Source organism: Scophthalmus maximus, chromosome 12, assembly GCF_022379125.1.
Source record: "Scophthalmus maximus strain ysfricsl-2021 chromosome 12, ASM2237912v1, whole genome shotgun sequence".
NCBI classification, from domain to species: domain Eukaryota; kingdom Metazoa; phylum Chordata; class Actinopteri; order Pleuronectiformes; family Scophthalmidae; genus Scophthalmus; species Scophthalmus maximus.
The window spans coordinates 23,679,251-23,692,500 of NC_061526.1; the positions used below are offsets into that span (position 1 = coordinate 23,679,251).

At 48.4% G+C, this 13,250-nt stretch overlaps 1 protein-coding gene across 3 annotated transcripts in view; it reads right to left on the bottom strand.

Annotated features, from left to right (window-relative positions):
• Positions 1-27: 27 nt before the first annotated feature.
• The window catches only part of LOC118291810 (SLIT-ROBO Rho GTPase-activating protein 1-like), a 17,390-nt gene continuing 4,167 nt past the window's right edge, over positions 28-13,250 (bottom strand). The window contains exons 2-24 of one of the 3 annotated variants that reach the window (XM_035620238.2): positions 10,339-10,534; positions 10,198-10,252; positions 9,996-10,103; positions 8,296-8,358; positions 7,970-8,167; positions 7,703-7,831; positions 7,397-7,618; positions 6,543-6,644; positions 6,100-6,297; positions 5,760-5,844; positions 5,651-5,678; positions 5,507-5,540; positions 5,352-5,412; positions 5,145-5,222; positions 4,939-5,073; positions 4,693-4,798; positions 4,358-4,582; positions 4,012-4,091; positions 3,535-3,715; positions 3,257-3,400; positions 3,067-3,114; positions 2,109-2,445; positions 28-1,764 (exon numbers count right to left, since the gene is read on the bottom strand). In XM_035620238.2, the coding sequence (XP_035476131.2) occupies positions 1,318-1,764; positions 2,109-2,445; positions 3,067-3,114; positions 3,257-3,400; positions 3,535-3,715; positions 4,012-4,091; positions 4,358-4,582; positions 4,693-4,798; positions 4,939-5,073; positions 5,145-5,222; positions 5,352-5,412; positions 5,507-5,540; positions 5,651-5,678; positions 5,760-5,844; positions 6,100-6,297; positions 6,543-6,644; positions 7,397-7,618; positions 7,703-7,831; positions 7,970-8,167; positions 8,296-8,358; positions 9,996-10,103; positions 10,198-10,252; positions 10,339-10,534 (3,260 nt within the window). In that variant the 3' untranslated portion in view covers positions 28-1,317. The remainder of the gene's footprint in view (positions 1,765-2,108; positions 2,446-3,066; positions 3,115-3,256; positions 3,401-3,534; positions 3,716-4,011; positions 4,092-4,357; positions 4,583-4,692; positions 4,799-4,938; positions 5,074-5,144; positions 5,223-5,351; positions 5,413-5,506; positions 5,541-5,650; positions 5,679-5,759; positions 5,845-6,099; positions 6,298-6,542; positions 6,645-7,396; positions 7,619-7,702; positions 7,832-7,969; positions 8,168-8,295; positions 8,359-9,995; positions 10,104-10,197; positions 10,253-10,338; positions 10,535-13,250) is intronic. The other 2 variants (XM_035620246.2, XM_047336531.1) reach the window with 2 other exon arrangements.

Sequence of the window (13,250 nt, forward strand, 5' to 3'; positions counted from 1 at the left end):
CCCCCCCCCCCCCCCCCCCCCCACACACACACACACACACACACGTACAGGAAGTGCCATGCTTTTTGCACTTGTTTCTCCCCCCGACTTGCACTCGCGTGTTTATGGCTCTCGGAGCCATGAATTATCTATCATCTACTGTCTATTCTAGGGCTAACTGCACGAGGGAGCAGAACAAGGGCAGGCAAGAAGCAGGACACACACACACACCCACACACACCCACACACACACACACACACACACACACACACACACACACACACACACACACACACACACACACACACACACACACACACACACACACACACACACACACACACACACACACACACACACACACACACAAGAATAAAATCATACACCCACTCCGCCCCCCCATCCCAGGAAAAACTCCGTCCACCGGTCGACCGTCACACCCTGTTTGAAGCTGCGTCCTGGGGTCAGGGGGTCGGGGGTCGGGGGTCGTCCCCCTCCAACACAAGAAGGCTGTTGTTTTTTTTCAATAAAAAGTTAAGCGAGCTTCACAGCGTTCCCGCCAAAAACATTCAATAGATTCGCTGAACAGTCGTTTTTTAAATACTGGAAACATTCATTAAACAGCAGTTTTGGCAAAGTAACGTGAGTTTTGGCGTCGCTGACGACCTCAGGCGGCAGTTTTTTAAAATTCTTTTTCCTCTTTTTCTTCTTCGTGGTTTGAGGTGAAAGTGAACTTAGCAGCTGAACCGAGATTGAAAAAAGTTTTTAAAAAAACAACACGTATAAATAAATAAATAAGGTCACGCAGACGTCGTTGAACCAGTGTTCGTGTCCCCCTCCTCCTCCTCCAGTCACTCGTCTCAGACGCAGCAGCCGATCGCAAGAGTTTTTTCTTTTTTTTAAGTAAAACAGCAGCCTGCCCGGCGACAGGCTCTTCGTCTTCGTCTTCGTCTTCATCGTCACGACAGCACAGCCAACATTCACGTCACTTGGAACTACACTTTTCACCGGCGCTGAATTACGTCCCCTCTCGTCTCCTCCCTCCTCCCTCCTCCAGCTAAACCTTTAATAAATGCTTCGATACACGGAGAAAGTAAACTCCTACACACCTAGAGAGTTACACACCAACCTGACAACACACAAATATCATGGCATATCATATCGTAGGTCATATATTATATTTTATTACTACATTAAAACCCTTTTTTCCTCTGTTTCCTACCGTCTCTACCCTCATTGTTGATTATAAACACTAAGCAGTACCCTGATCTCCTCGTCTGGCCCAGTTTTGGCCCGGGTTAGGCCTGATTCGGCCTTTGTCGTCGGCCTGGTTTGGCTCACATGGTGCAGGATTTGTCCAGCGGCGGGGGCAGAGGCGGGGTGCTGCTCTTCGGCGGGACTATAGGCTTGGGCCTCAGGGCCGGGGGCCTCAGCGGGGCCCCCATGCGGGCGGCCGCCACGGGCTTGAAGGAGCCCAGGGCGTCCGGGGAGGGGTTGGCCGGTCGGGGAGGCCCGGGCGGAGGTCCGGGGAGCGGGCTGATGGGGCTCAGGGGACTGAGGGGGCTCGGGGTGCCCGGGGTCCCCGGAGTGCCCGGGGTGCCGGGGGTCCCCGGGGTGCTGGGGGTGCTGTGGGGGCTGGGGGACTCGGAGGAGCAGGCGGTGGTGACGGGGCCGTTCTTCACCTGCTCCAGAGTGTCCAGCACCACGTCGGGCGCCGGCCGGCAGCCCTGCCGCTCCAGCTGCCGCAGCTCGCCCAGCGCCACGGTCACCGTCTCCTCGATGTCCTGCACGGGGAACCGGGACGGTCAAACAGACGGACGCTCACATCTACTGATAATTCTTATTTATTCGTTTTCCATTTTGCTGCCCTCACACGGAAAATGAATCCTGGAGTGGAACTAACAAAGTATGATCCTAAATCTCAAATCATCTGTTCTGCGTTTGAGAGAAGAAGAAAAAATCTGCTGACGACAAGTGACATCATCCGTTGGTCTGTGAGCGGCCATTTTGAAGCCTTTTGGCCGGCGCCATCTTGGTTTTTTGAAACCAGACGGAACCATATTTGGCGGACATTATTGTAACTTCAAAAAGTAATTAACAGTATATGTGTGTGTGTGTGTGTGTGTACCTGTGCCAGCTTGTCGGGGTCAAGAGCTCGGGACCGGTGGGAGTCGCCGAACCCGTGCTGCCCGCTGCTCGAGCGTCGGATGGGCGTGTCCTCGGGCCGTCGCAGCGAGTCGTGCCGGCTCACCGTCATAGTGACGGCGGCGGCGGAGCGCCGGCGGCGCTCGGGGCTGTCGAGGGGCGGGGTCAGGCCCTGGCCCCGCCCCAGCAGCAGCTCCCTGGGGCTGAAGTGGCCCGTCACCGGCGGCGAGCTCCGCTCCATCACGCCGCCGTTGCCGTGGCTGTCGTTGGAGCGGCCGAGGTTCCGGCGGAACAGACCGTCGGTTCGCTTCCTCCTGTGACTGGAGGAACCAGAAGATCAGAAAAATGCATCTGCAACTATTTCCATTTTGATCAATCAAATATACTGTATTTCCAGGAAAAAAGACACAATTTAAATAATTTCAGCTTTCTAACACTTTTCACTGTTCTCTAATGTTTTATAGACCAAACGATTAATCAAGAAAATAATCAGCAGATAATGAAAATATTAATTCATTACAGAACTCAGGATTAAAAGACGATGGGGTGAAAGCAGGAGATGATGAAGAAGATGTTTGTCCGGACTTTACTCGGAGAACCTCCATGTTTCAGCTCTGGCAGAGAACGGAGAGTGTGAAAAATAATAATACACAGAAAAAGTCTTAAAAATGTATACAGATTTTTGTTATGAGACCTTTTTCTTTTTCTTCTTCTTCCCTTTCCCCATCAATCCCAGTCATGACATCTCAGGTTGATCTTGTGACCCACCAGAGGCCCACGACCCCCATTCTGGGAACCCCTGGATTAAACTACCAAACTGTGTATAACCAACTGATGAACTAAAAAATCTAATTCAAGATATAAAATGTTTTTAGTTTTGATACTTAAAGTACATTTATTGAAAACAGTAGTTGTACTGTATAATAACGCAGGACTTTTACTTTGAAAGGAGTGCGTCGTCTCCGCGGATCAGTCGCCTCAGATCTTTGCTGGTGTTTCGTGAGGTGATGAATATGAAAGAGTCACATGAGAAACAGACAGATTAAATTCCTCAGGTATATTTAGAGGTGAGAGCCAGACGGATGATGGTGACAGAAGGAGGAGGAGGAGGGTCGTCTCTCGGGCTCTTACATGACGGACCTGTTGTAGGTCTCCGGGGGCCGGACGTCGGTGGGGGAGCTCAGCTCGCTCCTCGACCGCTTGTCGTCGGTGCTGCTGCTGCCGCCGCCGTCGCTGTCGGCCTTCTGACTCATGGTGTCCGACATGACGTCGGCCCTGAGGGGGAACGACAGAGACACAGACTCTGTGATTATCGGTATTGTTTTCATTCTGTAAAGCACTTGATTGATGTATAAAGATAACACAGTGTAGTATGAAACTTAAAGGGACATTCAGTGAAAACCACTCGCCTGTCCTTCACCACGATGTACTGGTGCGGCACCAGGCCGCGGCTGCCGTTGTGACGCCCCTCCCACCAGTCGTGCGACGCCCGCTGGAAGAGCTGCAGCGACGCCCCCTTCTTGAAGGACAGCTCGCGGCCCGACCGGCCCACGTAGTCGAACCTCGCCACCGCCTCCACGGCCTCGCCCTCTGCCGGGGGGGACAGGAGATAAGAGAGAATAGAGGTGAACCTGAACCTGTCAATCAACTGTCTCTGAGGCTTTGTTCCCTCCCACAGCTCGACCAATCAGAAAAGAAAGTCTATTCTGTTAATTCAGAGGGAGAGAGGAGACGAGGGAGGGAAGGAGGGAGGGAGGGAGGGAGGTGTGTCTCCATGGCTGCTGTTGCCGTGGCAACCTCTCTCTCTCGCTCTCTCTCACACCGGGAGACAGCAGGATTTTTTCTGCAGCGTGGGCGATTGTGTGAAGGTCAGAGGTCGTGCGTACCCTCGTCGCTGGTCTGGGTCTCGGTGCCAGCGTCGGGCTCGGCCTCCTCCAGAGCTCCGGGCTCGCTGAACGGACTCTCGCTGCCGAGAGAGGAAGAGGAAAAGGAAGAGGAGAGAGATTCATTCAGTCAGTCAGTGTGGGAACAAAGGAGGGAGGACGATCACTCGATTTGTACTGTATCATAATGAAAATTGATAATTACTTGCAGGGTCATGTAAAAAAAAAGAAATTATCTTCACCTCATTCCTCTACAGCATCAAAACAAAATCTTCCCCTGGAGGCTTTTGTCCTTTCTCTCTCGTCTATTAAAAATAATTTTTCATAAAATTGATATTTTCCCTCTCACCAGTACTGGTCTCCGGTCATGCACTTCTCGTACACGGGGCCCGGCAGGTCCTTCACGTCGGGGAAGATGTTGTCGTGGTGCAGGATCACCGTCTTCACCACCTCGTTCACGTGCGCCTGACAGGCGACCTGGTCGAGCGTGTCGGGCGTCGGCAGCAGCGTCGGGCCGAACACGATCGCCAGGTTCCCCGCGTCCATCATGTTCTCGTCGCTGTACTGGGACAGGCTGCGGGGAAGTGGTGAGTAAAGTATATATGTAATAAACGGTTCATAAATATTAGCAGATATATATAGTGCTGAAGGGGCTGGTTGTTGTTGTGTAAGTGGGACACTCACTGGTTGAGGAAGGCGAACAGGTAACGCATCACCACCAGCGTCGCCCTCGGGACGCCCAGCAGGATCTTACGGACGCACTGCGCTCGCTCGTACAGGTTCTCTATCCCTGCGGTGAAAACACAAAACGGTACAAGACGACACGTCAGTAAGTTATCTCGAGAACAACGAGAGGGAAAACGACCTCGGTCCGACAAAACCCTGGATTTATTTAGGCCCCGTGGACAGTAAACGGACTCTGGTACTCACGAACACAGTTGAGGAGGTCATTGAACCGGTCCTGGGGAAACAGCGGGTTCTCCAAACCCCGGAAGTAGAGCTTCAGCACTCCGGCCACTGAGTTGATGTCGCGGCTGCTCTCCTCGTCGATCAGCGGGTCGTTTCCTGAGCAAGAGACAGAACGAGTCAACCACAACGTTCAACCGCCACGTGACCTTCAGTCGACCCCCCCTCACCTCTCTCGAAGGAGTTCTTGATATCGTTGACCTCCACCTGGGACCCTGACACCCGAAATATGCCTTGATGCTGAAGACCTGTTTGGGGAAAAAGTGCAGCTTCGGTTACGATTGGAATATTTGTAATTTGTGGCGTTCCCCAAGGCTCCATCCCGGGGCCACTTGTATTCGCATTTGGCAGCGTATCAATAATACAGTGCAACTCACCGTGCAGGTTGATGTAGCGGATGCAGCTCTCCACCAGCAAGGGTATGGCTTTGGTTGAATCCTATCAAGTACACAACGGGAGTCGCTTATTGTTTAGACTTTATTAAACTTTTTCTTTCATTATGGCTCGACGCCTGATGGAGGTGAAACCCTACCTGGTGTTTGCTGTGGGAATTCTTCCGCCCACGACTGTAAAGAGCAGAGAGAAGGATTGTCTCAGTGTCGCAGTGAAGTCGTGATAACAGTTATTATTATTATGAACTTGAGGAGCAAATGTGCGACGTGAAATGACGTCTTACCTCGTAGTGAGCAGTTCAGCTTTATAACCTGCAGGAGGAGATTTAAAAAGTCAGAAATCTGATTGACTGAGCGTCGTTTGTATTGTGAGAGAGTTTCTGCTCGTCGTACCTTCTGCTAAGGCCTTCTTCAGGATGTCGTGTTTGGCCTGGAGTTTGGAAATGAGATTACTGCCCTCCAGATACTCGCGGAACTTCTGAGGATTGAAAAATAGAAACGTTTGGTTCAGTTTGTGTCCTGCTGGAAAACAAGCATTTAAAAAAAACGGTTTAATCATTTTTAAATTGACTTCAAACGAAGATTTACTGGTCGAAATTACACTGACACCGACTCATCACTAACTTCCCCGTGTAATATGAGGAAATGGGAGTGAAGGGATCCTCAAAGCAATAACAGAACATGATTCTGTGTTTCTTGTATCCTGAACATGACGCTCGGCTCTTCCTCTCACGTTGAAGTAGAAGAGCTCCGTCTCGTGCTGGTTGGCCCGTCGCTTGGCCAGACTGGGCTTGTTCAAGTATCCGTCCGACACGCTGGACTTGACCGACTCGGAGGACGGGCTGTGGGTGAAGCTCCCGGACACGTCGAAGTCCTCCAGCACCGTCATGTCCTGCAGCGTGGTCAGGGTGGCGCCCCAGGTCTTCTTCACCTGGAGGGGTGAATTTATACAATACCCCTTTATACATCATCATATTGTCAAACTCAACAAATAATAAAATGTAACTTAACTTGATTAAACTTAATGTAAAGTGAGTTATATGGTCAATCAGCACGTTTGAGAACTGATAAAACAAAAAGATACGGGAATAAAATGATAAACAAGACAATTTCATTGATCTAAAACTTTTTCTGGAGCTCGGGCCCTAATAATAGGAGTGTGTGTGCTTGTCTCACCTCTTCGTTCTCGATCTTCAGCGACGCCAGGCGCGTCTGCAGCTGCGTGAGCCGGAGGTTGAGCTCGGCCTGGAGCTGAGGCTGCGAGGCGATCTGGGTCACCTGACAGGAAGTGGGACGACAACCACGAGACAATCAGACAATCGCTGTCCAGAGATAAAAACCAAAACTACAGACAGAGCTACTCCACGACTTCCTTTACCAAAAACAAAATGTAGAAAAAGATGGAAACTGTCCGAGGCGTCTGGATGAAGTGAAACAGTTAAACACCACATTGGATTCGATTTATCTTAGCTATATATTAATGATCTGAAGAGTCTTTGACTTACATCTTATGTTTTATACTCACTAACATCACTGGTTATTATTTGATTTTGATTTTTTCCCGCTTTTAATTTCATATAAATCCCGATAGACGGCAGACTTTTAAATAACTAAGAAATATATTATTTCCTTCTGAAATCTAAACAAAACAAACAGCAAAGACTAAAATAATCTTTTGAATATACAGTAATACATTGTAAATAGCAACTGTTAAATGTGAGATTCAATTTTGCCTTTATTTACCTGTTTATTTTGTCCTCATCATATTTGTTTAGTCTTTTATTTTGAAAAATGAAGTCATAGCTTGAGAGTGTCAGGCACAAACAAAAATAATTCAAAAAGCAAAAAAAAAATAGTTACGATGCTAATTCTCATTCTTGATGAATATTTTAAAATAAATTAAAAAAAAATTGTATTAACAGTCTCTCAGGTACATTAAATCAAACTTCCCTGGAGAATTCCTCTACTTCCCCGTCCTGAAATAAAATGATCTATGAATCAAATTTGAGTGTCAAACGTGAGGTACTGACTGCGTCGCCCATGTGGGCCTGGAAGCTGAAGCGCTGCGGCGGGCAGAAGGCGGTGGGGTACAGGCCCAGCAGGCGCTGCCGGTCGCGGGCCGGGTCCAGGCCCTCCACCGCCCCCTCCAGCACCTCCAGCCCCGCGCGCCTGGACGCCTCCAGGCTCAGCTCGGCCGACAGGTACGTCCTCAGGGCCCGGCTCAGACTGGAGTGGTACCCTAGGTCACAACACTGAGACACAACAATGTATAATCACGTGATATGTATGTAATGTCTATATCCTGAACGGATGGTGTGAGCGAGAGGCGGACTCACGTCGATGATGTCCGGCAGGTCGTGGATGTAGTATTTGAACACGGAGGCGTTGGTGGCCTCCAGCGTCAGCAGGTACTCGTTCCTCGCCTTCAGAGCCTTCAGCTTGTTCTCGGAGTACTTCGCCTTCCTCTGGCGTGGAAAGAGACGAGACGGGAAAACCACATGGTGAAACCTCATCGGCGACTCAAACAACCTGGAGATCACAGTGAGTCTAGTCTGATGGTTGTAGGAGATGTGCAGTTTGGTTTGGGACGCAGCCCGTTTTACCTTCTCCCGCATCTTCTCCATCTTGCGGGCGGCGTTGCGCCGCTGGTGGCGCTCCTCGATCCGCAGGCCGAACACGGGCTCCACCCCGCCGCCCGGCCCCGACAGGCCCTTCACGCGGCCCTCCTGGCGCTCCGCCTCCCGCAGCTTGGTCTCGGCGTTGACCGTCTCCGCGTGGTACATGTGGTACGTCTTCATCACCTAGGCAACGGCGGCAACAAAACACGGCGTCTCAACCACGCGTTTTATACTCCTCAAGGTTTTCCAGGTTTCCTTGAAGGCCATTGAGACTTTTTTAAAACAGCGTCTCTGCGTTTTCATCCACTTACGGTGTAAAGCTCGTTCAGCAGCTTCATGAGGTCTTCCTGCAGCTGGAAGATGATCTCCTTACTCTGACACAGACGGGGAGAGGAAAACAGAAAAATATGGTAAATACCTTGAAAAGGATGAAAAACACGTACTCACATTAAAAGTACCTGGAACTTTGTCGAGGAGGTTGAAAGGTTCAGATTGTTGTTGGACATTCTGCACATTGACAGAATAACACACAGTATCAAGGTCGCAGTACTTTTACCTCTGGTACTGTTTTAATGACCACACCTTGTTGAGGTGCAAACATCTCGATCAAAGAGATGAAGGTCAATATAAAAGCAGCGGCAGTTTCTGTTTTCATATTGTTTTTCGTACGATTCTGATTAAAATCAAATCAGGTTAAATCCACTTTGAGTAAAAAGGATCTGATCACAACACCAGAGTCAAGGAAAAACCGGGCAGTGATCCATCAGCTCGGACAAACAGCGCCAGACAAATGACTGGACCTGACCACACACACACACACACACACATGAATTCATAAATGAAAAGGAGGAAATGACTGCGTTCCGCTGCCTGACGTTCACAACAAATTTATTTCCTCATGCATAAAACAGCTGGTCCGGTCCGGAGGACGCAGTTACGTGGCCACATTAATATTTCATTGAGCCTAAAATGACCGAGGGAATTTTTTTCCAGGATGAATGAATCCCCGTTCCCATGGCGCCCCGCTGGGGCCCCGTCGCCATGGCAGCCCAGCCCATCCTCGTTGTCAGAGCGGAGGCAGCGACGTGACGGGGGTCCTGCTGTTTATAGCCGCTGCCGGCAGCCGCTGCACTTTAGTGAGCATGAATAAAAGACGAGCCACAGATGAATAAATGAAGACGTGGAGCTAAAGATGGAGGCGGCGACGACGCGCATGTGTTTAATTTGTTAAACTCTGGAGGAAGCTCGGCGGCGCTCAGGGGAATACGGACTTTACTTCTCATTAGAGTCAACTCGTCTACTTAAATAAGCCAAAGACGTCTGAACGCACGCTGAGCGATAAAGTTCTGTACTTCAGCTTTACACCACGACGCTTCTAACTTCTTTCAAACTGATATTTATGTTTTATAGCTGGTTATATCAGCAAATGTGTCGAGTGTCGAGGCGATGGACGTGTCTCTGGTGGCGACGAACCTGCAGCCCCACCTCGTCTTCAGAGTTTTACAAATGTCTGAATCATATTCTGTTTATTAAAGATTAGAAACATTCTAATACATTTTGACAATTCTATTTAAAAAAATGTTTCAGTTATCCCCAAGATTTCAATAACGTACAATGGAATATTAGGGCCACATTGATAGAGAGAAAAATGGAGACTTTGACAATAAAGTCGTAATTTTACGAGAATTAATGTCGTGAATTTTCTCTATGAAATAAAAAAGCAACAAACGTAAAGAACTTGAATTGAGAAAATAAACAATCATTTTACAGAAATGCATGAATCTTTTCCGCATCGTTTATTCTGTCAAACAAAACGACATCCGACATATTTTGGCTTCTTTTCTTTCGGGTGGTGGAGACCAAACACGGAGAGAAAAGAGCTCTAGTGATCATTCGGGGCGGCAGGACAGTGTGTGTGTGTGTGTGTGTGTGTGTGTGTGTGTGTGTGTGTGTGTGTGTGTCATTGATGATCAATAGTTCCTGGACCAGAACAAATCAAACGTCGGCTCACCCTCTTCAGCAGACGCGCCGAGTCCTCGCTGATGTGCGTGAGGCGGCTGATGACGTTGTTCAGGTAGAGGTCGCTGAGGGTGGCGTGGTCCTTACTCTCCCTCCGCACCTGCACAAAACAGAAAGAGATAAAAGAGCGGGGTGAAGGAAAACTTCTTCTGATTCTCGTCATGAAAGAAAAAGCGGGAACACGCGGAACCGACCTGGTTGAGCAGCAGGTACCAGCAGTTGACCGGAGAAAGCAGGTTCTGATCCTTTCTGGAGTCCAACACAAGAGACACTGAGGTCGTTAGAAACACCATCACATCTACAAACACCTCGACTGTCATCGCGGCGGCTCCTACTTGTACTGCTGGTGGTCCTTCGTGCTGCGCGTCTTGGCCATGAAGCGCTCGGCGAGCTTCTCCAGGTTCCGGGAGTACTCCGTCTCGATCTCCGACTTCTTCCGGAAGAAGTCCTGCAGGTCCTGCAGCAGCTGCACCCGCATCTCCGTCTGCTGCTCCAGGCAGCGCTGCTGCTCCACCAGCTGCGTCCGCACATCTACACACACGCGCAACAAAAGAAACGTTAATAATGTTTAATCCGCGACGAGAATGTTTTGGACAGGCTGTAATGTGCCTAGCGTTTCTTTCAGCACATCTGTGAACTGTTCGTCTCATCTTCTCGTCGTCTCACGGTGAAAAACAAGATCTTGGGCCCGACTGCACTTTCGTTGCAGCGTTATCATTATGGATCAATCTGTCGTTTATTTTCTCCATTAATCGATGAGTTGTTTGGTCCATAAAAGGTCATAAATTGGTGAAATATGTTTTTCCCAAACGTTTTGTTTCGTCCACAAACCAGAGATCTTCAGTTCAGTGTCTCAGAGGAGCAAAGACACCAGAACATATTCACATTGAAGAAGCTGAAATCAGAGAATCTGGATTTTTCTTTCATAAAAAACCCACTTTGATTTTCAAAATAGTCGGTGCTTCCTCTCAAAAGTGACATTTAAATATTTGATATCCTTGAAATCCTATATCCTTGCTGAATTCTGACAAGATGCAGTAGATTTACGTATCTCAGCATGTTTGATTGATTATTAATATCATCATTGTACAAGTTACAATGGAAAGACAACAACAATCTGTCGATGCGTCTCCACATCTGAAGTCTGATGGTGGCGCTAGAGGACGAGCGGCGTCTGTGGGATTCATCTTCTGGGGACCACGAGCGTTTGTACAATATGTTTCACGGCGACGCATCTGATAGTCGTTGAGATAATTTCAATCAACGACTCAAAATCTATTGAATGGATCGGGAATATTGTGAAAAGTAACTGAGCCTCATATTCACGAGGCTGGAAACGGAAGGTTCAGTTTGTTTGTTTTATAAATTGCTGAATATTTAAATTTGAACTGTTTAATCTCGACTCTTCTTCTCCTCTCTCATCGTCTCTACGTCCCCTTAAAAAACTGCTGATGAAGTCTGACCGTTTATCTCTCAGGAGTCACCTTGGACCACATCATCTGACCGCATTACACACACACACACACACACACACACACACACACACACACTGACTCAGTCCTACTGTCGGCATGGTAATGCCTGGCTGGTCGTGCTGTTTCAGAGCCGGATCTATCTGCAGCAGGAGGGAGAGAGAGAGAGGGAGAGCGGGCACAGAATACACAATGATAACCCCACCTCTCTCTCTCTCTCACACACTCACACACACACACACACACACACATCAATCCCTCGGGGGCCCTATCCACTCCACTACCTGTTGTCTTGGCAACCACACACTGTGTGTGAACCATGTGACGAGGAAGGTGAAGACGAGAGCTCCGATCTGCAGCAGCAGCATCAACACTCACACACACACACACTCACACACACACACACACACACACACACACACACACACACACGGACGGACACGGACACACACACGGACACCCTTCATAGATCTGCCATGGCCTTTGGTCCCCACAAGTCTATGAAACAATATTACCATGTGTGTGTGTGTGTGTGTGTGTGTGTGTGTGTGTGTTGATTCTGGTGACGTTATCTTGCTCATTTGAAATGGCGGCCATTTCTCGTTGCCGATCTGCAACTGTCCATGCTGGTTGCATCACGTGACACAAAAACACTTGTCTCTGATTGGCTGACGGGCCCGGCATGTGCTCAGGTGTCCCTGGGGGTCGGCGGTCCTAATTGTGTCGTACAGCTGTGAGTAACCGTGGCGATGCTTCTGATGCTTCATGCGACGTCGTGATTAAAGGAACAGTTCAACAGCTCTACTTAAGGGCCCTGATTTTTATGGCCACCAGAGGCAAACACTCAAAATTCTAAGAAAAAATTGTCTTTTGCATCATTACTTCTTTTGCCACAGATCAGCATCTCGTCATGGCAACGACAGGCATCTGGGTCATTTTGTTTCAGGCGTCAGATTTCATCCTCCATCAGCATCAATCGATGATTCGCTTGATTTACTAACATTAGTGTTTCACCATCACATGCTCGTGTTCTTCTCAGAAGTTTCAGCATTTCAGTAAATATTTAGCCGTTAAAGAAGAAATATTCCCCACAGCGATGGATTTGAAACGCGTGTCATTTCCCTGCGAGTGAAGTGAAGCTCTGTGTGGCCGCGAGTCTTTTTTTCTTAGCGTTGTGAATCTCATTCATTTGTGTCCGTGGGGGATTTTCAGACTCAGACATCAAAGTGAGGAAGTGTTCAACTCCTCTCAACATAAACGTCCATCGGAGGAAGATTAAATCATTTGTCCCGCGAAAACCCTCAATGGTAGAAAAACAAACGACGACAAAAGTTATTCTATCTGACTGAGATATTCAAACACATATTGTGCCTCTCTTCGGGATGATTAAAAATAACATTGGGCATCTCTTCACATTTTCTCTAGCGCCACCAGCAGGTTATAATATACATTCATTTATGACCAAATTCCTGGAAAACGAATGAGTCGCCCACCGGCCTTCGCTGAACTTTTACGATTAACCTGCCACTTCATTTCTCGAACAAACATTTATTCTGTATAATATCAAAAATAAATCGTAAAACATGCTCATCGCAATTCAGTCGAACGTTACGTCTTCATGCGTCTTGTAAAGACGTTCAGTTTACGACCTCGCGTATAAGAAGTGGGACAATTGACTGATTGTGTATAAAAAAGTTAATGTTGATCAACTGATCTTTGAATCAACCAATTGTTGCATTTCTGCTTCGATTACGACCGAAATCGAGACATTAATG